This window comes from Rissa tridactyla, chromosome 1, assembly GCF_028500815.1.
Source record: "Rissa tridactyla isolate bRisTri1 chromosome 1, bRisTri1.patW.cur.20221130, whole genome shotgun sequence".
Classification (NCBI taxonomy): Eukaryota; Metazoa; Chordata; class Aves; order Charadriiformes; family Laridae; genus Rissa; species Rissa tridactyla.
Genome location: NC_071466.1, coordinates 31,031,858 through 31,058,536, shown reverse-complemented (window position 1 = coordinate 31,058,536; position 26,679 = coordinate 31,031,858). Strand labels below are relative to the sequence as shown.

Genomic DNA, 26,679 nt, shown 5'->3' with positions numbered 1-26,679 from the left:
TGCAAAGAGGCCATATATTCCAAACTTCTGCTTAAAGCAGGACCAATCCTGATTCATGACTATGATAATCACTTTCATGCCTCCAAGTATCCCCTTAGACAAACAAAAGTAGCCAAGCCTGCTTAGTGCTGTGGCTTGTGTCTAAACGCTGGAGGATTCACAGTCTTGATACTCCCCCGCTTACCTCATCCATGAGTACATAACCAGTACATATCACAGTGAAGCCCAAAGGAGAAAACCTGGTGATGCTCAGACTCTCATATCCGATTGAGTCCACACCCAACACTCATTCCCTGATTTGAACCTTGGTCTTTGATCCCCTGGAATCTGTGGAGCCTACATCTGAAGGACGTTCTTTCTACTTGGTACCAAATACTTGTGTCATCATTGTCTGAGACAATGAGAATGTAAGAGGGACTGTGTGATCTGGTGGTAAGGGAATCAACCTCTGCTTCAGTGAATATTAGTCAATTGGTATGTCCTCCAGATACCCTCCACCTTGACTCTGTGGCCAGCCTTAACCCCACTTAACCATAATGCATATAAATTGCATGGGCAGTACCTGTTTCCTTGGATCTCTCTAAATCCCCCCACATGTGAATGGTGCTGTATAATAAATGGTAATAAAGGAGTTTTCAATGAAATATCCAGCTACACACTGTAATTCAGCTAGTCCTCAAAGATCATATTACTACCCCTACTGCACACATAAAATAGGATTAAACTCTTGGATTTCTTAATATCTAGTGCCAAGCCTGGTTACTGCTGCTTTATAAAATCTAGTTACACAAAGTACTTTCAGGGGTGACTTTTGGTGCTTGGAACTGGTGGGAGCAGCCTCCTGGAACCCCCTGCACTAGAATGTCTTTTGCAGGGCTTTGAAATCGGTGCTGGATCTTTCCTTTCTATGGCAGCAGCTGCCACGGCCCTGTCACTTGCCCTTTTACCAAATGGCTTTTACTAATTCTCTTCCATTTAGTAGCAGCTCTGTGTTTGATTTCTCCGCTCCTCCTACTTTTGGGTTTCTCCCACCCCCCCATCCCCATTTTCTGAAGCCTTCAGCAGTTGCTTCAAAAATGCCCAGGGCCAAATAGAGCAGACAAAGCCAATAGCTTTTGGGTAGCAATGGAGCACCTCTGGGTGGGGAGATTTCCCCCTCTGAGCCTGAAGGACCTGTCTATTAATGAGCGCACCACCTTTGATCAAATGAAAATCAAAGCAAAGTGATGCTTCATCTGCTGGAAAACTCCCATCTGCACCCTCCACTGCCCCGTGCCCGAAGTCAAGGAGAAAGCGAGAGCTGGTGACTCTTCCGTGATGCAGCACTTTGCCGTGCTGGATGCTGGCAGGCATTTCTAATGCCTTTTTTAGGCTTCCTCTGCTACCGGTCCTGCTTTCGGAGAGCTCTGGGAAGCAGCAGCAGGCAGGTGGCAGCTCTTTGCCGTGGCTGTTCGCTGAGGTTCGGAGCAGAGCAGCCACCAGGCAGTGAGCGCTCATGGTGCGGAGTAACCCAAAATAACAGAAAAAGCCTCATCTGAGGAATGGGGCTTGACAGGCAGAAGGAGGGGAGCTAAGCAAAGCCAAATGCGTTGAATGAAAACCTGGCGATCAGAACCAGAAGGGAAAAGGTGGTGGGGTTTTGCCCCTGCCTGAAAACCCATGAGTACTCTTTCCATCACGCTCAAGGTGAAGCAGTGTTACTGGAGGCAGGATCTCCAGCATTTTATTCTCTCTGGAGCATTTTATTCTCTCTGGTTTTTGCTGTTGTTCTTCTGTTTCATTTTGTTTGCATCTAGAGTCCCTCTAACGTCATGCTATAGCAAAGTCTGTAGGAGAAACACCTTGACCTTGAGTGAAGGTCTGGACTGACTAGCTGTCTCCCATGCTGTGACCCTTGTGAGGAGGAGTGGGAGGAAATTTGGCATGGCATAAATGTAATTTCTCTATCTTTGTGCCCCTGGGGACCCCTGCCTGGACACTCAGACAAGGGAGTCCCTTACTGTCTTCGTTCATGTTGTAGGCAATTGTACTGTCTCTCAAACGATGCACTTTCAGTTCAGGCTCAATAAGGATACAGTCCAATGCCCTGTGTTCAGTGACTTCTAACTTGACAGAGGACTGTTGCCCGAAGTGTTGATCTCATGTTTCAGCCTAATAAAAGCCCAGGTCAGGTGTATGCCTGGGTTTCCTGAGGGACGAGTACTAACAGGAATGGAAGGGACCGATGTGATAACGTTTCTTTAATGGAAGAGTAGCATAGAAACCAAAGGACAGAGCGATAATGTCAAGAGAAGCAGTAGGAGTGTGACCTTAAAGAGGGGGAGCTTCTGGGTGAAGAGCTGGGAGCTGCCAGCATAAAGACGTTGTCCCTCACTGAGGGAATTGCAGCTGGACTCCCGCAAGGATGGGAGCCAGGCTGCCTGCAGCTGGCACCGCCCTGCTCCCCCCGCTCCCCGCTTTTTTCTGGCGGGTCCTGCTGCTTGTCCCTGGCTCTGGAGTTTGTCTGAACCTGCTCTGACCACTTCTATCACTCTGCAGTTGCTGTTTGGTTGCAGGTCCTGGAGAGTTTCTTGAGCAGGGACTTCAGAAGCTGTGTCTGCTGAAGTACTTCACATCACGGTTTTTAAACAATTCTTCTTTAACTCCATTGTTTGTTGGCTAAGGTATGTCTCAAAGCAGCAGACAATCTTCATGTGCCAGCTCAATTTTACTTGCGTGCTGCAGGCTCACTTTTATAACAGGAAAATGCTTTAAAACCATTACAGCAAGGAGAGTTTTTAAATCACAAGAATCAGCGAGTCAAAGTCTGTGCTGCATCTAAAAATTGGTTTTGTTTTGCTTGTAGAGATTACTGTACCTTCAAGTGACAGATGGGAATGTGAAAACTTTCTATCATCCTTGAAGATTCAGACGGGCTAATAGAGAAAAATTGTGAAAGGAAAAATCATCATTAAAATGGTCTTGAAAGAGATGACTTCCAAATTATTGTCTGTCAGCTTCTCCAGATGGCCTGAATATCTGTCAGATGAGCAGTAGTCATTAGAAATGCCTAGCAAGAAAAAAAAAGGCAAAGTTTCTTTTTGGTCAGGTCCGAAAACGAAAGGGGAAAAAGTAGAAGATGGAGGGAAAGAAAGGAGAAAGATATTTTGAAGAAGATTTTTTTCACTAAAAAGTGACCGTACAAAAGGCAGCATTCGGTTCTGGTTTTCTTTTCTCGTTGCAGTACATACATCAAGCCTGACACATTCCTTTTATTTTTCTAGGTGGAAATACAAATTGGATTTTTATAATGACCCTGGGCTCCTTCCTGCTTGAGAGGCTTCCCAGGGCCTCACCCCCAGCTACAGAAGAGCAGACCCTCTCTAACTGCTGGCCAAGGAGGCCCTTTATGGTGCCCGGGCAGTCCCTTTCATGGCATTCATAGGGTATAACTGTGACTGGAGCCGAGGATATACAAAAAAAGGAATACAATTTCCAGCACCCACGTAGAAGGCTCTTAAACAGCCTGTAATCAAGGAAAGCCACCATTGGTTTAGTTCCCATTTGAAAATGCATTTTCTAGCAGCAAGACTCTGAGGCTGAATCCAAAGCCAAGTGCTTCATTGTCGTGATTTAGGCCAGGACGTTCATTTACTGCCATCACTACCTCTATTTACTGACCAAACTGACAGTTTTCCCCATCTGAATCATGTGCTTAAGTTTACCTCATGCAAGGGTGAAGGAAGGATACTGGGGATGGTTGAGGCTTTTGAGGATGCAATGATCAAATGGGCTGACAACAAAACAAGGGTTAGCCATATGGCAATCGGGGGCGTGCTGTGACCTCAACAAGTGAGAGGAAGAGCTGAGTCTGTAAAACAGGACTTGCTAGCTATGAACTGTCAGGACAGTTACAGGCAATTAATTTATGGTCTGATGTCTACATGGGTTACTTAAAGCACCTCAGATCTTTGGGTGGAGGCTCCCATTAGAGCCACAGCAGCTGTCTGAGGACCACCCACCACTGGGATTTGTGAGCTTCTGGTTTTGTGCGTTGACTTTTGCCAATTGATCTTGGTCTTCATCAGTGCAGTCATTTTGCCCACGGCAAAATCTGGTTAATGTCTCTTGGTTTATTAATCCTTCTGTATTTATTGTTTGAGACTTGCCTATATCCAAGTTATTCTTGGAGATATTAATAGCGGTTAATATTTTACCTCTTGGAGTAGAGCTGATTGCTGCATGCCACAAATCATGTCTTTATCACTTCAAAGATGAAACCTAGATCTGTGCCAAGGCACTAATGTAATTACTGTCCCTTCCCTGCCGCCCTCCTGCTCAGCAGCATCCACCATATGCAGAACCTGCTATATGCAATTATTTTCAATCACAAGCTCCACTCCAGACGGACAAGATCATCTTTCAAGTGCTAAGTGTTACTAAAATATGATCATGCATTGTGCCCGCAGCAAGAGTGACAGGGAAGGCAGTCTGGGACGGACAGGGGTTGCTCTGGGTAGTTTACTATTCAGGCATCCACCGTCTGACCCTCTGGTTTGTAGTTTTGCAACTTGTAGGTCTGGGCAGCTCCTCACTTTACCACATAGGCTGGGTTTAGCTCACTTTTTGAAGATATGCAGCTCTCGGCATGGACTCCGCAAAATGCCTGGTGGCTAAATGGGAGCCTATTAGATATTGAAGCCAAGCACTTAATTCCAGCTTTGCATTGCCGAAGCTGGCTGTGTTAGGTCAGCCCCGTGGCTCTCTCCCTCGTGGCTCCCTAGTGCATCAAGCCAGCCGCAGCATTTGCAACAGCAGTGTTTCATCGATCAGGGCAAGGAGCCCGTTTCATTCCTGAATGCAAAACTGCTCCAGGAGCACTGGTGTCTGACAGTGCCAGCACCTCCGCTGGTACATGGCACGGCACCCAAAACAGCAGCCAAGTGCCACCAGCTCCTCTGCTGCCGGCTGGCCTCATCCCACTGACCGGCTCCCTCGCACCTCGAAGCTACAGCCCCTTTTGTGAAGCTGCCCTTTAGTTCCTTCCCCTTTCTATTTCTTGTAATGACTGTAGTGGATAATGGAAGATGACAGATGATGGTAATTACAGCATAGTACGGGGGTTTCTTTTTTACTTTCTTATGAAATATTGTAGGCATCCTAAGCATTTTAAGCAGCTGTAAAGATGGGTGTGGTGTCTGGGTAGCACAGCTGGCTGAATACAATAACTGTAGGGCAGGCCAGGATGTGACTCCTGAGCTAAACCAGTAATTGCTCTCTACTGAAGCTGCAAAACCAGCTTAAGGATTTCCGTTGGGTTTGCAGCCCTTGGATTTAACTTAGATCTTTAAATGGAGGTTGCAGCTGTTCAGCGGGACCTACATTCTCTGTGATTAAACAAATTGGCTATGAGCATGTATGAATTATAAGCAGCAATAGTATGCTTTTGCAGGGTCTGATCCACACTTTGAGTTCCTTATAAACAGGGATGGATTGACTTGAAGGGAAGGTAGGGGCTGAGGGGCTTTTGTCCAAGTCCAATTAACACCGTGGGCTTTGAGGCACACACCACGCTTTTAGAGCATAATATAAGGAAGCTGAAATGCCAGTCCCCAGCTTCACTGCCCATGCAGACCGTGACGGTACCAGCCCTGTGGCAGTCATGCAAAACCCTGCTGAAAGCAATGGGGTGGATCCAGCACTGTTACATATGCATAAAGCAAAACATGTGATTTTTTTTCTTACTGACTAGCGGGCTCTAAGTCTTTGTGGAAATCTTGCACCAAAGGTAGGTCCCTGAGTTTGGCTCGCACCCTGCCTACGCATGAAGTACCGGGGAACACAACTGCGTTGTCAATAGACCTAAATCCGCAACAGGCACGTACGCACCACTACAGGGAAAAGTTTGAAGGTGAATCAAAACCAGCTGAAAACCAGTGGAGTTTGTCAAAGGGGATGTCGAAACAACAGCTTTAAGACTTGTGGCCAGTTGGTACCTGTGACAAAACTGGTATTTATAGGCATAAGCCTTTTTTCCAGATGGGAAGCAGCCCTCTTGGTCTCTGGAGGGTTTTGTGTTCACTAAATGGAGCGTGTGAGCTCGCCCGTGGCTTTATAACTTGTCCTTCCCGAGTAAACATGCTGCCACTTGTGCTTCAGGGCCATGCAGTGGCACTGGGGTGAGGTGGCAGTTTCCCGTTTGATCTCATTGCCGCAGTCAGCGCAGGCTGCGAGCCGAAGAGAAGCTGCGGTGCTCGAAGCCTGGTACTCCTCAAACAAAACTCAGCACTGCTAAAGCCCATCCCCGACTGGAGAGCCAGCTGTCGCTGGGGTTGGGAGGTTTCCTGGCATAGCACACTGGTTTGCCCTTGCTGGGTTTATTCACACACACAGCTAATGGTGATGCTCAGCGGCGGGTGCTGTGAGCTGGTTGTTAGACAACGTGGGCTGGCTTTGAGGGCAAATATCTTCCTTTGGAGCAATTTAGCATTACAGTATATTGGTTTGCTAATGAATTTCTGACTGCATCACGAGGACTTTTGTGTAAGGAAGGTCTTGATTCTACTCTCCCAAGATGTTCTCACCTGTTCCCCGATTTAATTTCTCCAGATCTATGTGAGTTGACCAGAGAGCAGGACTAGACATTATGTCTCTGCCTAAGCAAGCCTTGTGTTTGAAGGTGTTTACTCTGTAGAGCATATAAGAATTTTGTGGTTTTGTGAAAGAAACAAGGAAATCTAGGATTATTTTTTAATTGTAATTATTCTTATTCATCAATAAAAATTGCACTGTAGACCAAAATTAGAGCTTGAGGCTTAATCTGGGTCAAGGCACGTTTCTGTGAGGTATTTTAAAAGCACAGAGTGAGTGATGTAACCTGACCCCCAGAATTTATTTTGACTGAAACTGGGCTTTGGACTTACATAGACGGATGTACAGAAATGGGAAAGGGGGTGTGATAGGGGGATGAAGAGGTCTGGAAAGAAAATAAATTGCCAAGGCTTGTGGCCACTGTATCCAGTGTCGCATCGGAGGCAGAAAGAGTGAACAGGTACACAGCGTTTGGAAGAGGATGAGCTGTGTTTGGAGGGTGGCAGTGGAAAGTGCTTTGAGCGATATTCGTGGGAAAAAAACCAAACAACAACCTGTTACTGCAACAAAACCTAAAGGGAGCTGAAAACAAACAGCCCTCTGTGAATGCAGTGGGCACTAGACACTCTTGCCACCTGAGGAGAGTAATTGGCAAGTGCTGAGTAAGAGCTTGTTCTGGGTTTGGAAGGGCAGCATTGTTATGCTAATAGTCCTTTCACTTGCCTGCAGTGCTGCTGTTGTGTTCTCCTGGAAGAATTGGGCAGGAGGCTTTCCCAGGACCTGTTTGTGAGGAAGGGCTGGCTGCTGTTTTAGCTGGTCCAATGCAGGCGGCTGCAAGCCTGCCTTCCCTCCTGCCCCCCGCAGACACCTCCTTGCCCCTCGCAATGGAGCCCTTTGAGCATTTACGAGGTCTCCCAGAGACTCTGTTCAAGGACACAAGTTTATTGAAACCAACCCAGACAGGGTGGTTCGTTTTTGGCCAGACCAGCTTCTGGGCTGTGGGCTAGCATCAGGCCGGTCATGGGCATCACGGCTGGTGTGGGAAGGGGTCAGAAGCACAGCAGGACTGCCCGCGGCTGCCACGGTCCACTGGTCTGTACGGCTATGTCTGGCATCTGCGTGCTCTTCCTCCCTTCCCCAGCCATTCTCATCATCAATGATGTTCTTCCTTGTCCCATTGGGTCCTGCCCATTCCTAGCACATCAGCTGTGCTGTCAGAGCTTCACAGTGCCCTTCTTGCTTTAACAATTCAAGTGAGAATCAGTCTTTTTTTTCAGATGTCTTTAACAAATGTAGACCCAGTTTTGGCCTAAGTTCTCTTGTGTGAGAAACATGCTTTCTGAGAATTTAATTAGAAGCTACTCTCATTTACATGGATTCTACCAGCTGCAGTTGGCTCTGCGGCCCTGGGGAAAAAAATCAGATGATACTGTGAAAGCCATTAGTGAGGACATTAGAAGCAACCATATCCAGGTCAGGCAAAGTTCTGAAAATACCTAGCATTCATGTGTCCTTAATTGCTTTTCTCCCTTTACAGCTGTTGGGTGAACACACCATCTGAGAGGGGGCTGCCTCAGGGATTTCTTTTCCATTATGTGATGTAGATACGGAGAGAGGAGCAGGCAATGACTGCTCAACAAGGAAAGGAAGAAGTAGACTTGAGTAGCAAGAAGAAATTTGAACTTAGTGGGGGAAGATCTAAGGAGCTAATATTGGGCCCTAAGCAGGGGCAGATGTGCTTGGAGGAGCAGCAAAGGAGTTGCTGACCTACTTTGCTAACAGCTAAGATGCTAAGAGAAAGGTGGGATACCACCGCTGGGCTTCAGTGCCTTGTTCAGGTGTGTCTTTGAGCAAGTCAAGAACATAATGAGGTGATTTCTGTGTCAGAAATATAAGCTTAGGTATATTGAGGATGGAGACAGTAGAAATGCACAGCTAGCTCCAGGCCCTGAGTCAGAATCACTCTCAGGACTCCTGTTACTCTGCTGTGACCTCTACACTGCCTCTGTCACCACGCCCAGGGCTTGCTGCAGTGGGACCACGACAGCAGAAGTCCTTTGCCAGGGAGCACATTGTCAAGAGAGGAAACGTGAGGTGGTATGAGATCAAGGGACTTGCCCAAAGTCAGCCAGTGACAGCTGTAGGGCTTGAAACCTTGTCCCAGTCCTGTGCTCTACCTAACATGTAAAAGGCACCACTGCAAACCCACGCTGCAAACTTTTTGGGGACTTGGTTGCCTTTACAGCCTGCGAAATGTCAAGCGTGCCCAGCCTTTTATCTGCATAGCGGTTCATTTCCAGTCTTGCAAATAAGATCTGACACAAAGGAGGTAACATTTAAATGCTGTAGCATACATTGAAATGTTCTCTCTAGGCTGCCCGTGTAAGAAGCTTTGCCAGCTACACCCGCTTTTTGGCAGCTGCTGCAGTGACAGCTGAGAATGCAATATGATAAAAATGCCACTTCTGCAAAATAATCATGGCCCTTTGGGTGATTCCCAGCAAGATCTTGTGAAGGCAAAGACTTAGCCAAAACACATCTGTTTGGGGCAGCATGGAGGCTGGAGAAAGCAAAGCATGTTGTGAATGTTAAGCCAAGCCTGATAATAAGTAAATGGCTCAAGAGCTCAGTTGTTTTAGCTGAAATGGTTTGAGAAAACTTTGTGGAGTGCGTACCTGTGGTATGCATTGATCCGGTGACATGAAACCATTCTTTCATAGCTTTTGAAAGGGTGAAAACCAAAGGAAAATGACAACGGATTAGCACAACTGTCAGTTTACTTTTCCTGCTAGAACCTTGATAGACCGTGGTTGATTGTTGTTTTAATTAATCAGAAGCAATCAGCTTGTAAATGCTGTGATTAACACAGCTTCTATTTAAGCCCATGTTGAGTTTTCCAAACAGTGCATGTAGCAGTTTTGCAGAGTAGAAGGGGAGTCTAAAAGCTCTCGGGCAGAGGCTGCAGAAGCTGGGATTGGTTTCTGGTGCTGAACTGCCAAGGCTGCCTCCATCTCTAAAACAGCGTAGCAGAATGCAGCAGTAGAAATCCTAATTATTTTCTACTGTTTTTAGAAGAAGAGTTTTGGTTTTTTTTTCTCTGAGATTCCCAAATGGCAATTTGACACTTTGATTCCTAAGTGACAGCCCGTATTTAAGCTAATGGAAATTCCTCGTATAAACTTCTGTTTTCTTTTCTCTCCATAGGTTTGTTGATCGGCTCTGGTTGTGCTCTCTATCCTCTTGGCTGGGACAGTGAAGAAGTCAGACAAACCTGTGGTAACATTTCCAACCAGTTTGAATTGGGTGAGTCACCATCAGAGCATCTCAGCCGCATTAGACTCTTCTATGTGTTGTCCGTAAAGACAAAGGAGAACATAGAATTGCCTAGGTTGGAAGGGACCTTTCAGATCATCTAGTCCAACCATCAACCTAACTCTGACAAAAACCATCACTAAACCATATCGTTAAGCACTATGTCTACCCATCTTTTAAATACCACCGGGGAACATGAGCACAGTCTTGGAGAAGCAACCCAGTTGTGTGTGGTGGGGTATTCATATTGCATCATTCTGGTATGGTTCTAAGGCAGGGGATTTCAGATAGATTTGCTGGAAATATTTTCCAGAAGAACATTATAAATGAAAATGAAGGAATGCATGTACGTATGTATACGTGTATTTAAGACATCAGATTTAATACTCTTGCAATATGGGAGCTAACACTACTGGAGATCTTGACAGGGTAGGGAGAGGCATCACAGCATGGGTGAGGGTAATTCACAATGAGTGCAATTAGCTGTCTTTGAAGTCTGACATGTTTATGGCCTTCTAACCCAAGCCTAAAGAGTATGGTTTTGGTTACTCACATCCTTGGGAAGCTGGTAAATAACACTTCTCCCTATGTCAGCCTTTTTCCAAACAAGCCACTGGTCTTAATGGTGATGTCTGCACTGCGCACTGAACAAAAGCCAGGGATGCGGCTAAGCCAGGCTCAGACCCACATGGCAGAGCTCATGGAGCTGGTAGAAAACAAAGGCCCAGCAGGGAGCTAAGGATTAAGCAACGTGGATAATCAGGATCTGATGTTTGCATGCATATCCAGGTCCTTTTTTAGCAGGAAGGATCGATGCAGCTGCCCATACCCTACTCTCTAATTCTCTTTGATCCTGTGTCACTTGAGGAAGAGGTGGGTCTGCAACCCTCCTGAAGCAGCAGGAGACACTAAGCACCCTGACCCTCCGCAGGCTCCCATTCCCAAGCATGGGCACACACAGGTCCCCATTTCCAGCCCCTGTGAGCTAAACCCTACGGTTAGTGTTAGAAACCCTTTCCGTAGCTGTGTGTGCAGGGCTTGTGGTAGGCTGGCAGTAACCCCAGTGCAAAGAACAGTGGACGAAAATGGTCTCTTAGGGTTAAACACAAACCTGCTGCATTATCTTTTAATTTTACACTGATATTTCTGCCAGGCTTCACGAGTAAGGAGTTTTGTTTCCATCTCAGAGATGTTTCTTCTGAAGATATGCAGATTAATTGAGATTGAAAGGTAAAAAAATATCGCTTTGTGAGAGATGTTCTAGGTCGTGCTCCTTTACACCATTCTTTTGGTGTTTGGGAGTTCATTTGATCTGGCATGGGACCAGAAATTCCTATTTCCAATATCAGCACACATCTCTGCTGCCGCCACTGATGTTGTTAGCAGCAGCCACTAATGGTGTTGCCCAGGGGATGTGTGGCACATTCTAGAAGCTTTACCGTGTTATTCTGAGCTCTAATATCCTTCTGTGCTATTGATACCCTCGCTGGTGCAAGCCAATGCCTGCTCTTTCATGCCAAGCATGTGAGCAGCTCTGCTCCGTGATTCCTGTTTGTGCCTCCTGACAGCCTGCTGGTTCCCAGGCTTCACTCGTTGCTCTCCCCAGAAAAGTGTTACCTTTCCAACTTATTTCTCTGCAAACCCACAAGAAGGTGGGTGTTGTCCCAGCCTGAGCTCCTTGAAGACAGCACTTAGGCAGTCACAAACTGTGACCTTAACCGCAGTCGTGCCCACAATCAGAGCAGAGTCTCTGAGACCACCTTTGCCATCTCCGTCTTGACTCACGAGTCAGATATTTGCGTAAATTGAATCACTCTGCCATTAAAGTCAGTGAAGAAACCCATGTGAAAGATTCCAGCTGACAGCTTTCCTTCCAGGTACACATAAGGACCATGAGATATATTACATTAACTATGAAGACATGTATTCTTACTGTATTTTCTGGACGCGGAGCATGCAGGGCATGTGTTATGCATGCCTAGACTTGACGGGAGTGCTGGTCTTGCCGATCTGCTGCAATCGTATGTTAACACATTCATTAACAGGTTATAATGACAGCTGAAATTTGCTGTAGTGATTTCCGCCAGACATCTCTGCCACTAAACATCTCTTTTCCACATACATTGTCAGCGAATTTAAATGGTTGGCTAGGATTTTTTTTTACTTAATGTCAGTGCCGGCTTGGTGCTGTGTTTGCAAAGTCATCTGTAACGAAGAGGCACTGTCCGAGGGCCGTTTAATAACCGCACTGCTCATCGTCTTTCATAAATACCTCTTGATGGGTGATAACCCAAACCCTCTAGTCTTTTCTGAATCATTAGAGACTGGCTTACTCATTATAGCCTACAGGCCCAAAATGATGTTTCAAAGACTTAATCTCACTAAGTCTCAAGACAAATGTAAGTAATTATTGCTTTCATTTGAATATTTAATTTGATTAAGCCGCAATGATATGCTTTCTCTTCCCGAGCCCGTGAAATGAGTTGTCTCAAGAACCACATACATACACGCTGCATTCAAAATCTGCCCTCCGAAAAGCTGAGCTGCCACGCGCCCTGCACTGGTTTGCTGATGGGAGAAATGGTGGTGGTGGTCGGAGCGCTGGTTCTGCACCTCCTGCTGCTGTGGGCGCTGGCAAGGATGGCACTGAGAGCCTAATTCAGTGAGATGGATGTTCAAAGGTATGCTGATCAGCAGACAGTGTTTGGCCTCCTCTTTGAGCATGACAGAGCAACTGTTGCAGCTCGGGCCACAGGGAGCGTGTACATGTGGTTAGGAAAGGAGCATCAAAGCACACCAGGTTTGAGCGCAGAGCCAGCAAAGGTGGGGGTTCAGCGGCGGGTGAGATTCATTCTGGACTTGCAAAAGGCGAGGCGAAAAAATGGTTGAGGTTGGAGGTGGAAAAGAAAACCCGGGAGCTGCAATTTACATTATAGAAGGATAAGAAAGACAAGAGGCAGGTGCAGAGGAGGGACTGCAAGAACTCACTTGAGAACCAGCTGAATTGTGCACCGTGAAATGTAATGTTAACCAGAAATATCCCAGAACTAGCAATTAAATGAAAATTTTTGCTTCACCAGAACAAGACAATCCCCCAACCCCCATAACATGCTCATAACTAGATAGAATAAATAAATAGCAATGCTAAGAACCCATAAAAAAAGCCTAATCCTTAGTGGGTGTGCTAGATAAGAAGTACTTCTTCATGTCTTCAGGCACTCTGAAAAAGCATTAGACTAATAGGCACTCCAAATGGTGCTGAGATAGCCCGTATTGTGAATAGAGGACCCCCTCCCTCCACCCCCGCCAAACACACACATTTCTGTGTACATTCCAAAGCAATATTTAAAAAGGCTGCAGGAAAAATAACCATGCCTTTAATTTACGTACAAGTGGATTTGGCTATTCTTTTCTAGAAAACCTGAGCTGACATTGTGAAATGCCCAGCAGTTGGCTGCTCTCTTTAAAATTGTATATTTATTTGTTTTTTATTAAGTGAACTATGTCCAAAGGGTTTACTTAAACATTTATGTATTTAATTGGGCTAATTTTTTTCAGTCGAATCCAAGTGTTTGTACAATTCAATCTTTACAAAGAGGAGTCATTCTTCAGCTGAAGATACCCTGCCAAGGACAACCCCATTTGTTGATTAAATTGCATTCAATAGATGAGCTGTTTTGCTAATGAGGATGGGGAGTAACCTCCACAAATAGACAGAGACTGGTGCCCTATAGAGGGGTCTGCTGTCTGCTCTTCTCTAGCAATCTGGTTTTGCCATCATGAAAACAAGCACAATGATAGATTAGGGCTTTGACAAATGACCTCTGGCAAATCTTCTTGGGGGGTTAAGGCCATGACAGGTCTCTGCTGTGTTCCTCTACTTGTGGTTCCCAGCTCCCTGGCAGTCAGCAAGATCTGTATGGAGATCCTGGGGCCCCGCTCCATATTGTGGCATCCCCATCTCAGGTCACGGATGGAGCAGAGTTCCCACCAGGACACCAGACTATGAACTGGAGCAGTCTTCTGCCACTGTTTTTAGGGTGGTAACTCCTAGAAGCAGGGCAAATGATAAGAATAAATGGTGGCATGAGAAAAGAGAAGCTTATGTTTTAAATTAGTGCAGTTGTTTGCCCAGTGGCCAAGTCAAAATCTTTAGTCTAATTAGCATTTGGCCTAGTCTAATTCATGTGGTGGAGACTGGAGTTATAAACTAGCAGTGCTCAAAGGGATTGCCTTTCACTTTTATCAACTGTCTGAGAATGGATCAAAATCATCTTAATCTCTTGTCACCATGCAAGCTGTTATTGTTACGCTGCATTATTTACACCCTGGAGTTGCTTCTGGGGCCATTCAGGACAGCACTGACGTGGCATAGCAGTACAAGAGCTGCTGACTGAAGGGTGTGAAAGTGAATCAGATCTACACAATCCTATGGTCTGCAAAAGGAATTAGCAGGCAATTTCCCAAAAGCAAGCATCTTTATAGCATATCATATAGCACACATTCAGTTTTGCTGAGCTAGAGGCACTAATATCATTCTGTTTTCATTTCTAAACGTACCACACAATAATGAGAGCTGAAAAATGAGCGGTTTAGCAGGAAATTCATTGAAGTGAGGGACCCTGCGTTAAGGTGAGAGCATGCATTAAAGTGAAGACTGTATCGGACATTTGCAAAAACTTCCACGTTTTGCAAAACTTACATGGTGTGAAGAAATCTTCTGAACTTGCCTGCCTTTTTTAAAGGGAAATGTGACTATATACATGTGAATAAATTAGGATTTCTTTTGAATGTCTAAAATCAATATAAGACTTCATTTTAGGCCACTGATTTCCCCAGATGGACATGCAGAGACAGGTCAGTCATTGCACGCTCGTTTCTGTTGTGATGGGTGTGGAGGCAGCTAAATCCCACAGAAGGTCCCAAAGCGGACAGGGCATGCTCAGTTTAACTCACAAAATCGAGCTTCAGTTGGCCTCTGGTGAAACAGCACTACAAGACCAATACCTAAGGGCTCAAACAGCAAAATGGTTACCTAGAGTTAAGATTCATTTATCTAAACGTAGATTACTCGTGCCATTGTAGGTGCTCTAGGAAATTTCACGTGGCCTCCAGCTGCCACTTCCCTACCACCAGACGTATAAAATGATACGTCCGTACTTACCTTATTAGCCTGGAAGAATGAAGACAGTAAATTTAAGATAAACTTCGATGTTTACATTGAATTACTTGCAAAAAAAATTGTCTTCTTTTGAGGAAATATGGTGCGTTTGGGCAGCCAGGGCTCGGCCTGGATGATTGATGCTCCAGAATGTTTTATGTCCTGCCCCTTTTTGTGAGAGATTACTTTATATGTCGTACATTTCCTACCTAGGACTTACTTTTTTGTTCTGTTGGGTGAACATTTGTGCTAAGAAGCATCCTACGAACATGGCTTGGTGTTTGTTGTATGTAGCTACCTTCAGGGCTCATCTTTGAGTTTCATGATGCTTTTCTTTGCTAGTAAAGGCAGTGAAAATCACAGGTCTGGCGGCAAGGGCTTGCATGGCTCAGGTGTGGCCATTGGCACGCTGTGCCCTGCCTACCCACCTGGCAGCTGCTGTCACAGACTACCCGAAATGCATTCTGTGCTTGTTTGAGTTCATGCCATCCTTGCGAGGCGGGGAATAGCCTCCCACCCTGTTTCTTCTGCAGGTCCTCCTAGATCCTCTTCAGTTGTTTCATGTTCTCTGGCTGTCACGCACCATCACTACCTGTCATGCACAGAGACGTCCTAGGTCTGGGGGCCCAGCTGCAGCAGCAACCAAAGCAGATGGTTCCAAACGCACACCTTTGCTTGACCTCTGTGGTGGTCCATCCATCTGTGAACTACTGTGAAAGGGCTTTCCTGGCCCAAGTGGCTGTCTGGAGAGCAACTTAAAAGGCTGGCTCCTATCCCGAACTAAACAAGCAGCTGAATTGCCCTCAAAAGCTCTCAGGAACTTCTCTTTTGAGGGGTATTTGTTTCTAAAGATCATTATTATTAAGGTTCCCCTTTGCCACTTTTAGAGGGCCTGAAATATCTTAAAGAGGACTGTTGACTTGATAATTACTTTTGCTGTAGAAATATTACAGTAAATGATCTTTAAAGCACTTTAAAAGCAAACAGTGCAGTTACTAAAACAACAACATAAAAACCCCACAGAAAGCAGTGAATATAAAAAGGCTTTGTCAACTAGTTAATTGGCCTTAGGTGGCATCATTTCAGCATCTGGCTGAGCGTTGACATACAGTGCCAAAACGATCAAGAAAAGGATTTGGAGGGTAGGACAATTTATTAGAATCCTATTAAAGGCAAGAACTTCAAAGCTGTGTTTTCCTACGAGCAGTTTATCTGACAAAACCATTTTTTTTTTGTTCGCAGATCCTCTGCCAACAGCTCAGAGATTTTACCAGTTTGGTTTTTTGTCTGAGGCTGAGCATACTCTTTATGAGCGTACCTGAGCTGCGGCTGCCGAGTTCTTAGATAAATGAATGAGTCAGCCTATGTGCTAGTAAAGAAAGTGTTTCATCAAGAAACATTTCCTCTGTAGTGCTACCTGGATAACTTCCATTCTTAAATCTTTGTAAGCCTTTGGTGACTATGTTAATGTCCACGTATGTTCTGAGATAAGGCACTTACCTTTGTTACCAGAGTTAGAGCATGGTCATACAAAGATCAATGGAGATAAGCAGCAGCAGCATCCAGAAAGGGAGCTGAGAGCTAATACCTGGTGCTCTTTATTACTTGAAAAAGGCAGGTAAACTGGTTGTTTGGAATCCCTTCATAGTTAAAGGGAGAAAAGTAGGTGCTACTAGACCAGGGTTCACCTGCTGTACTTCAGATGTCTACCTTAAGATGAAGTGCAATACACTTTTATAAGTGACTTTTTCTCCTCATTGTCTCCAGAGGGAGCCTGGGGGACTAGTCCAGTGTGGGTCTCTGCACTGTAGATGTCCAAAGAGAGGTGAAATTAATTTAACTTCCTGCAGTAGGTGAGCCTTCTGCTGACTTCTTCCAGCAGGGAGGCTGGAGAATTCCTCATTAGCAGGGCGTAAGGTATTTGCTCTTGAGAATTTGAGCATTGTAATTGACACAAGGTATTAGATTGCTCTTCATTGTTTCATGATAAATGCACATCTACAGCAAATTCGAGGTTTGATTAAACAAAATCATGTGATCCTCCAAAGAAAGGAGGATTTGATCATACGAGTGGGTGTCTGCATGCAGCAGAACTGAAGATTTTCAAATTGACACTTCATAGAATCATAGAATCATAGGGTTGGAAGGGGCCTCTGGAGATCATCTAGTCCAACCCCCCTGCCAGAGCAGGGTCACCTAGAGCAGGTTACACAGGAATGCTTCCAGGCGGGGTTTGAATGTCTCCGGAGACGGAGACTCCACCACCTCTCTGGGCAGCCTGTTCCAGTGCTCTGCCACCCTCAGGGTAAAGAAGTTCCTCCTCATGTTTAGGTGGAACTTCCTATGCTTCCTATGCTCACTTCTTTTTCCACTTTTTTATACTTCTGAACTTTATGAGATTTTATGCATTTAATTACAGATGAAAATACCCATACGGAATCACGGAATCACGGAATCTTCCGAGTTGGAAGGGACCTCTAGAGATCATCTAGTCCAACTCCCCTGCTAGAGCAGGATTGCCTAAAGCACATCCCTCAGGGCTGCATCCAGGCGGGTCTTGAAAATCTCCAGAGAAGGGGACTCCACAACCTCCCTGGGCAGCCTGTTCCAGTGCTCTGTCACCCTCACCGTAAAGAAGTTTTTCCATGTATTTGAACGGAACTTCCTATGTTCTAGCTTGTGCCCATTGCCCCTTGTCCTGTCGCTGGGAACCATTGAAAAGAGCCTGGCTCCGTCCTCCTTAAACCCACCCTTTAGATACTTGTAAACATTAATACATACTATTAAAACATTAATACATAATATTAAACATACAATTGCTTTGACCAATTGTAAGTAACCAAAATAGTTTGATCTGTGCATGCATAAGAAATCACATAATTTTAAAAAAGAGAGAGGCATCGAGAAAGTCATATCCGTGCAACAGACAAAGAAAACAGCTTCACTAAATTCATAATTTTGTATCAAGCTATTTCTTTGGCTGCAGTTTTACCTTATATAGTGTTCTTTCTTTGTTTCACGTAACTACTTTAATCCTTTCTGGATGCATTCCAAGTTTTAACTTCTTTTCCTGCTTTGTAGCTGATTTCACATGACAGTTTTTCATTGTAACTGTGTCAAGAAAAAAAAATCTTCAACTATTTAATTTATTTTGGCTTTGTTTCAAAATAATTGTGCCTTCTTATTAATTAGCTGATTATCATTTACATTCATTTGTGGATTTCGTATCTCCAAATCCCTGTATATCCCTTAACATCACACGCCTTGCTTTTTTCCCTGATTGCTTTTCCAGCACCCTGATTGATGAATTCACATTCCCTGTAGTACTGGACTCTCATGTGAAGCTGTTAATTAGAGCTCCTGCACAACTTTTTGCAAGTAGGAATTCTAGGTTTTATTTTTGAAGGTATATACTTTGTATTCTTCAGCCCAGCTAATTCTGAAACCTTTTTTCCTTCTTGGAAAATAGACTGTACTTAAGGTTAAATGATTGGAGTTTGCCAAATACTCCAGACTGCAAGCCCAGGAGAGTCTTAACATTAACAGCAAAGAAGGTACAAATATTTAAAATACTGTCTTGCAACAGGTTTGCATCCAAGACACTTTCATATTCTGGATATTTTTTAATAAGTGTCAATTACTGGTTATTTTAGATGAAAATCATATGTTATTTCCAGGACCTTGATAACTATATGTGATAATTATTTATAAGATATCATGAGTAGAAATCCTGGTAAAATTCTGTTTCGGCAGCTGGATCCTGGCACAGATCCACAGTAGATCAAGTATCCACAGATTCTCCGTTGCCAAATTTCAGTCACTCCAAAATTTGTCTTAATCTTTATTTGCCTTATATATTGAAGAGGAGAGGGGGAGCTAGGGGACACGTATCATGGCCTTGAAGATCACATTAGAAATCAGGAAAAGACATGGAAGTGTTTTTTAACATCACTTCAAAACTGCCCTTCTCCATTCTTTGATTTCTTTTGATTTAGCAAATATTGTCTTATGTTCTATGGGACTCTTTTCTGCTGAATCTTCTTTTGATAGTGTCCTCACTCACCTTGCTTTTGTCCTTTATCCTCGGGGACTGGATTTCTTTCAATTTCTTTCAATCCTGTTACAAAAGAGAGGAGTGTAATGTTTCCACTCTTCCACTTCTTTTATTTGCTTGGAAAATGGCCATCCAGCCCTATAGCTGCAAGGTCTGTTATTCTATGATTTCAGAGTTCATCCTGACACTCTCTTGCTGCCAATCCCCATAAAACAAATGTGAAAACAAAGTTCTTAATGGCTGGCTACAAATTTACCTGAGCCAACTTGGACAGTCCCGCTTCACTGAGCAACCAAGAGCTTCCATTATTTATGTTCTACTTTACCAAAGGAAAAAAAAAAGGATCCAGAACTAACAAATGCTGAAGCCACAGCTTCTCCCTCCATACTGACCTGTCAGGTAAAGACTGATGTGTTAAAAGCACCACCAGTTCTATGCAGAGAGGGAAGCTGCTGTGATGCACGTCATCTCTATCAGCTAGAAGAGTACTTCAGCTGCTGGGCAATTTACTTTGGCATGAAACCAGATCCAGCCCATCTTATGAGCAAGAACATGTACACATTCTTGCATGCATCTCCACGCCCTCAACGGACTGGCACACTTCTACCCGTGCATATGTGTTCCTATGCATCCTGAGGGAAAACAACAGTTTTGTGACTTTGTGCGTGTGTGAAAATGGACATAGTTTCATGAATCGTTTTAATTCTATCAAGAAATTAGGTGGTCTTACTCTTAATTTTAGAGTTTTGACATTAAAAAAGTGGGAAACTGCAGTGCAGCATTTCTAATCTTTAATATGATGGGCTCCATGAAGGCAAACTGCTCTACTTGGTGGCTGAATTTAAGCCCCAGTTCTGCAAAACTCTTAACCATTTGCTTACCTTTGAATACATGACTAGTCCCACTGATGTCAGTGCAATAAAATTTGAATGTGACAAAGAGTCCCTCTATGGTACCCATTACTATAATACAAAAATATAAAGCTAGAAATCAAAGTCTATCTTATCTAACATATAACATTTCTATAGGTGTATTTCTTTTCCTTTGGTGTTACATTTAATTACTCATCCACCTGCTTCTTATAAAGCTTCACGTTCCTTTTAAAATGAGTGTTTAATATCAAAGTGAAGAAGAAGTCATTTTACAATTTAAACTGAAACTAAATTAAATTACCTGGTTATTGACAACCAACAATCCTTCTTCAGGATGCAATGGATTAAAATAGCTCATACATGTAGTAAAATGAGAACACCAGAGCAGAAACGTTAACTCAAAATTTCTATTTTTTTTTTCCCTTGTGCAGTACAGGATTATAAAAGTGGTAGCGTTGTTTCATTTTGACACGTGGCTGTGCAGTGTAGGCAACAGATACCTTTGAGATGTATTTTCTCTGGCCTTATAGCTATACTTAGCTACGGACCTAGGACTGACCTATACTTACAATGAAAAGTATAGCTAAGTTCTGTACCCTCAGACACCTTCCTCACTGCAGGCTCTTCTTCAGCACAGTAGCTTGAAACGCTGTTCTGCTCAGCATCATCCCAGTACAGATCAAGCTATTTTATCCAAGGCCTCCCATTGCTCCTGACACAGACTGGAAATAATGGCCAGGTTTATTGCTGTGTTATTATTGCTCAGAGGTCAGGCTCCCGGCTCATTCATCCGTTCTCCTGCACTCTCCTTTTCTTTCATTTGTTTGTCTTGACCTGGCTCACACTCGTGAACTACGTTGCATTTGTTAGATCAAGAGGCTGCCTGCCATGCCTCAGAGCATTAAGTAGGGCAGTGGTCCTTAGGGTAAATGGAGCATGGTATGGAGAAATAAACATTATTGTCTTCAGTCAAGACTGAATGTGCACGTTGTAGCTGTTGAGCACATCTCTGACACTGATTTAACAGTTCTTTCTTGTTAATACGTATCAAGTACACTCTCCCCCTCTCCCACTGCCAAGGCATAAAAGTTGAAATCACACCATGCAAAAGTTTGAATTTACTCTTTCTATCCCACTTAGATCACAACTTTGGTCAGTGCTACCAGGTGAATCTTTAAACTCTTTATAAAGTAGCATTTTGACATTTATTTTCTCTACCCAGAAGCATCACGATGAGAAAAATTTACTTTTTCAAGTGGCAACTACAATTCTCTAGCAATTTTAGGAATACTTAGCAATTTAAAAAGACCTATCAAATGGAGTTGATCTTATCACAAAAAATGCTTTAGCACACCCCACCCTGATATAAACATGATCATTTTCAAAGCAATACAATGGATTTAGACATCTGGTGTATGCTTAAGTCTGGTTTTGAAATTTCCAGCAGAAGCTATAGACAGTGTGTGTACACAGGCAAAGAAATAGATGGTCCAGAGACAGGTCTCTCCAGGGACTGCTGTGCAATTAGGCAAGGATCGGCATCAGTGACATTGCCAGGCACTTGGCGGCTCTACATGTTTCCTGATGGTGTTCTCTTTAAGAAGTCAGAGTCTCTCTGTGATCTCATGTAAGGAAGCCAAAAATGGTGTTGATCTACAGAGCATAACCAGATTACAAAACCAAGTAAATCTCTCTTTCTGCTCCAGCACATTAAGGAGTGAGGCTAATGAGCTCAAGCCAAGGCCACAGCTCCTAAAGTCCTCTGGTCACGCCAGGATCATTGTTTCACTGGACATTTTTTTTAAAATAAAAAGTTTTGAAGGTTATGAAGAAAAAATGAAACAAATGCTATGCTTCCTGCTGTGGTGTCAACCTGAGATCTTCAGAGTGGCCAAGAGCCTAACTGTTGCCTCCCACTAATGTCTCCTTACAAATCTGGCCTGACAATATCCTGCAGACAGCTGATGGACATGCTGTCTGCCTTGAGGCATGCTAATGCTTTGGACATGTTGAGATGTACAGATGTCTTGTGCATCTTGTGCCTAAGGCAGGATTATCCAAGTTGGTAATTGCCTGAACCGAAAGCCTGGCCCTCAAGGATGCCATTGGGACAGAGTATGGACATGCCACCTGTTTCAGCTCTGTCTTTCTAGATGGAAACTCTGTTGTTACCTTCTGTTCTCTGGAGGGGGGAACGGTTTCTGCTGCTTTTTACAGAGAGCGGGAAGGAAGTGTTGTATTGCTGCTTATGCCTTACTGAGAGCACTCACTGCTGAAAGCAGGGTGATATCACCCACAATGGCGACACAGGGAGAACCTCAGTTGTAATGAGTCCCAAGCAGTAAAGATCAAAATGACCAAGATGATGCAGCCCAAGAGAAAATTATGTTTGAGGTGGGCTGAAATCCTGAGGAGTAACAGCAGCTATCTCCTTGCTTTCAGAGATCTCTGTGAGGAGGCTTCCTCCCTGCTGCAACTGCTGATCTCCTTCTCTGCTGCAGGCAGAGTGGTGCCTGGAAGGGGAGCGATCACTTTATGGTCCACCACGGTCCACATGTGGAACACCATTCGCTGGTGATGAGTTTGGCTGTGGCCAAAAAAGATAGTGTGGCCATTAAATGTATTCAAGGCCATATTGTGACACTACTAAACACATTAGACAAAAGATCAGTGTAGTTTTAAGCAATGAGTTGTGACCTTAGTTGGGCATGGGGAAATTTCTCTATTTTTGTATTTGTGGACTCCGTTCCCACAGCAGCCCCCATGCAGGTGGATCCCCAACACCGTGATCCTTTGCCACTGGGAGACTCCTGGTCAGGACTGATGCTTGTGAGAGGGGAACATGAACAGGTTCCCTGCAGCCATGTCCTGGGTTATAGTCACCCAGCAGCTTGCAGCTGGCTCCAGTTTTGAGCCCTGTAATGAGATGGCAGAGGTGGACCCACACAGCTGTTTCTGAAGGGAGCTGACCCTGGCTTGTGTTGGGTACAAGCCCTCAAAATCTCAGGCAAAAACTATCAGAATATCCTCAGACACTGCCTGGAGGAAGAGAAGAAAGAGAAGGGTGGGAAAACCCCTCTTCCAACTGCAGCCACTGTGGAAAGCGGTGCCACAGGTGCTCCCTGGGCTGGGAGGGCAGGGGGACACCCGTCCCATGGCTGGTGCCTCTGCTTTGGCTCTCATGTGGCGTTTCCCCCTGCGTGGAAAAGCAACCAGCCAAGCAAGCGAGCTCAGAGGGCTGTCTGCTGAACCACTATAGAAAATTAGGGGAGCCATTTAAACAGCTTGTCTTCTCTAATTGCTTGAATTATGTGCTGCATTCCCTGTCTGAGGCGGGCGTACAAGTGGGCAGAAACCTAGAAAAGTGCTTTTTCCTGGGTGGGCAGAAAGGTGGGTGGTGACGCAGAGGAGGGTCCAGAGGAGGGCAACGAAGATGATCAGAGGACTGGAGCACCTCTCCTATGAAGACAGGCTGAGAGAGTTGGGGTTGTTCAGCCTGGAGAAGAGAAGGCTCCAGGGAGACCTCATAGCCTCTTCCAGTACCTAAAGGGGGCCGACAGGAGAGATGGGGAGGGACTCTTTATCAGGGAGTGTAGTGATAGGACGAGGGGTAACAGCTTTAAATTGGAAGTGGGTAGATTTAGATTAGATATTAGGAAGAAATTCTTTACTGTGAGGGTGGTGAGGCACTGGAACAGGTTGCCCAGAGAAGCTGTGGATGCCCCATCCCTGGAGATGTTCAAGACCAGGCTGGATGGGGCCTTGAGCAGCCTGGTCTAGTGGGAGGTGTCCCTGCCCATGGCAGGGGATTGGAACGAGATGATCTTTAAGGTCCCTTCCTACTAGAACCATTCAATGATTCTATGATTCTTTCCCTGGCTAATGCTGTGCCATGTCGCTCTATTTTCCTTGCAGGGACCTGCCACATCGGCTGGGCCTACTACTGCACGGGCGGGGGAGCGGCGGCGGCCATGCTGGTGTGCACCTGGCTGGCCTGCTTCTCGGGCAAGAAGCAGAAGCAGTACCCCTACTGAGCCGGCCCTGGGGCACGGGTGCTGCCAGACGCCCCAGGGGCTTGACGACGTCTTCTGGATAATGACGATGAACAAGAAATTTTTAAGTGCTTTCTCGCTGGAGCGGGCGTGGGGTGGGACAGTGGGTGGCCCCAGGGAGGACAGGGAGGTGAATGGTGGCACAAAGCCACCTGGCCAGGTTGGACAGGGAAGGGCTTTCTCACCCAAGCCTACCCGTGGTCTGCTCCATGAAAAAATATGAGGAAAACTCTGCTTTGGCAAATGGTGAAATTCTGCGTGCACCGATGAATTGGGGGGTTGTTGAGGAGCCAGGGGGCCAGGGTAGTGCCCGGCAGCCCCTTGGCACGGCGCTGCCGAAAGCACACACGCACGCACAGGTGTTGACCATGGCACAATATGAGAGGAAACTTCTTTTGGTGCGATTCTTCTATCTTTTCCTTTTTTTTTTTTTTTTTAACTTCTCTCTGGTGGTTTAAAATTCAGTGTTGCAACACTTTTTAATCTATACATTAAACTTAATAAAAGGACCAATAAACCACTTTATCAGTATTTTGTATATTCTCTACACATTTTTCTTCCCCAAACATTTAGCCACTGCTTATTCAGCCCTATATAACTTTTATTAAGCCTCTGTGTTTTCAGCATTATTACAAAAATGCAACATAATTACTTGGCATATGTAGCCTTTTCCTATAGTACTTTTACGAAGTGCAGTAAATGGACGGTTTTCTGTCCATTGGAAATTCCACTCACGGTACTGTAGAGCTCTGTTGGTTATGTACGACTAACAGGAAACTTCTTCCAGACATAGATTTCTGTTGCTGTTATGTTTAGCTCATTGATGTTGTATTGTGCTGTACCATGTTTATTATTTCAATATTCATTTTTGTAAAAAATATATATATAATATGTGCTATTTTATGTTTGTATTTGAAAAATCTCTGTAAATAAATTTTTCCTTGATCAATATTTGCAATGCCTGGTCGTGTCACTACATGAAAAATTTCCTTTCTCAGATCCCCGTTAGAAGAATCCTCAGGGGTAAAAATGACGTTTATAACCATGCTGTATCCTTTCTCCCTGTAAAACATATACCTTTAGGATTCAGTTACATTGCCTGAGGATAGACATCTATTGCCACTAGGCATTCTAGCATATCCCATGCTTTTGCCTGATGCTGCCAGGTGTTCTGCAGGACTTCAGGGAGACCTTCCTCATTCTGGCCTGGTTGCTGCAGACTCAGCATCTCACACAGCGCTGCATATTCCTGTTAAGATGATTGAAATAAGCCCTTACTTAGCATCGACACCAATCAAATGCCCACCTGGCAGGATACCCTGCACAAGGCACTGGCAAAGTACGCACAAAACTCAAAAACAACCTCTTATTTTTTTTAAGAAATGCAATGTGAACTTAGAGCATGGGAACTTGTAAGGGGTTTTCCAATCATGACATTAAGTGATGTTATTCCCTTTCAAATATTTTTTTCTGCTCTTTTTTTACCAATATGGTATTTGTGTCATGTATTTCTAAGTTACCGTCTATGTTCTAGTTGTAGTTCTGCTGGTTAATAACGCTTGTAGCTGTTGCAACTCTGAAATCGTGCAGTTGCTTTGTACAGTACACCGGGCAGCTTTTTGGAGGAACATGGAAAATAGCAGTGTCAGTTTACAGTGATCAATCCTGATACTGCTGAACTCAATTTTATCGAGTTTCATTATAGGCTAAGCATTATATATTCACTTTACGGCACCCTGCAGTGAAAACAAAATTGTACCTTACCCCTCCCAGATTAGCCCATAATAGCCCTATCGCATCCAACTGAAATTCTGCTGAGAAGGAAACCAACCGTGCCGTGGGGTCTTGCTTCCCTGCATGCTCTTCCAGTGGCACCAGCAGCAGCGGGACATGGAGCTCTTCCCTCCTGCTTCCAGGTTTCATGGCTTGTCCCTTCTAGTGAGCGCTCAGGACCATATCCAAACCTGCTGTGGGAGGTCAGTGACGCTCCAGATGATACCCTCACGCTAAGGATGAATATGCCTGTTAGGGTTATGGACTGCTGCTTTATTAAAACCAAAGGAGTTATAACCACAACTTTGGCTGTGGTTTCCCTGGCTCTGGTAAGATCTTTGGTAGGTATCTCAACAGAAAAATGCTGCCTCTGGACAATATGCTACTGTGGGAACATGCCTTTCCTTCCACTGAAACTGCAATTTGCTATACAAAGCTTCAGTGACTTGGCTATAAAAGTATAATTGTTATTCTAAATTTGAGCCTCTCTAGATTATATCTTGGGCCATGCATTGTGGAGAACATTTTGACTTTTTTTAGATCTCCCTGTGCTCAGATGAGAGCTTGATTTATCATGACAAACGGGAGCTACGCAATTACTTCACGAAGAGAATTAGGTTTTTCTTACAATGCAATACAATTATAGCATGACTGACTTTCTCTGAATTTGTATACAATCTCCTTTTTTTAATTTGGAATTGAATAAAATGCCGATTTTTAATAATCAAGCCAATGATATATGCTGCACCTGCTTTGTAGCTGTTTATCATATAGCCTTCAGCTGCTGTGATATGAATAAACCAATCACAGCTTAATTAGGTTTGTCCATATTTGTGCATTTTCATTTCTGATATCCATTTTGCACTAGAATATAAATACCATTTA

General features: G+C 44.4%; 1 protein-coding gene across 1 annotated transcript in view; it reads left to right on the top strand.

Annotated features, from left to right (window-relative positions):
• Positions 1-24,970, top strand: part of LHFPL6 (LHFPL tetraspan subfamily member 6) — a 145,760-nt gene extending 120,790 nt beyond the window's left edge. The window contains exons 3-4 of the mRNA XM_054183172.1: positions 9,775-9,873; positions 23,885-24,970. Of these exons, the coding sequence (XP_054039147.1) occupies positions 9,775-9,873; positions 23,885-24,003 (218 nt within the window). The 3' untranslated portion in view covers positions 24,004-24,970. The remainder of the gene's footprint in view (positions 1-9,774; positions 9,874-23,884) is intronic.
• The last annotated feature ends 1,709 nt before the right edge of the window (positions 24,971-26,679 follow it).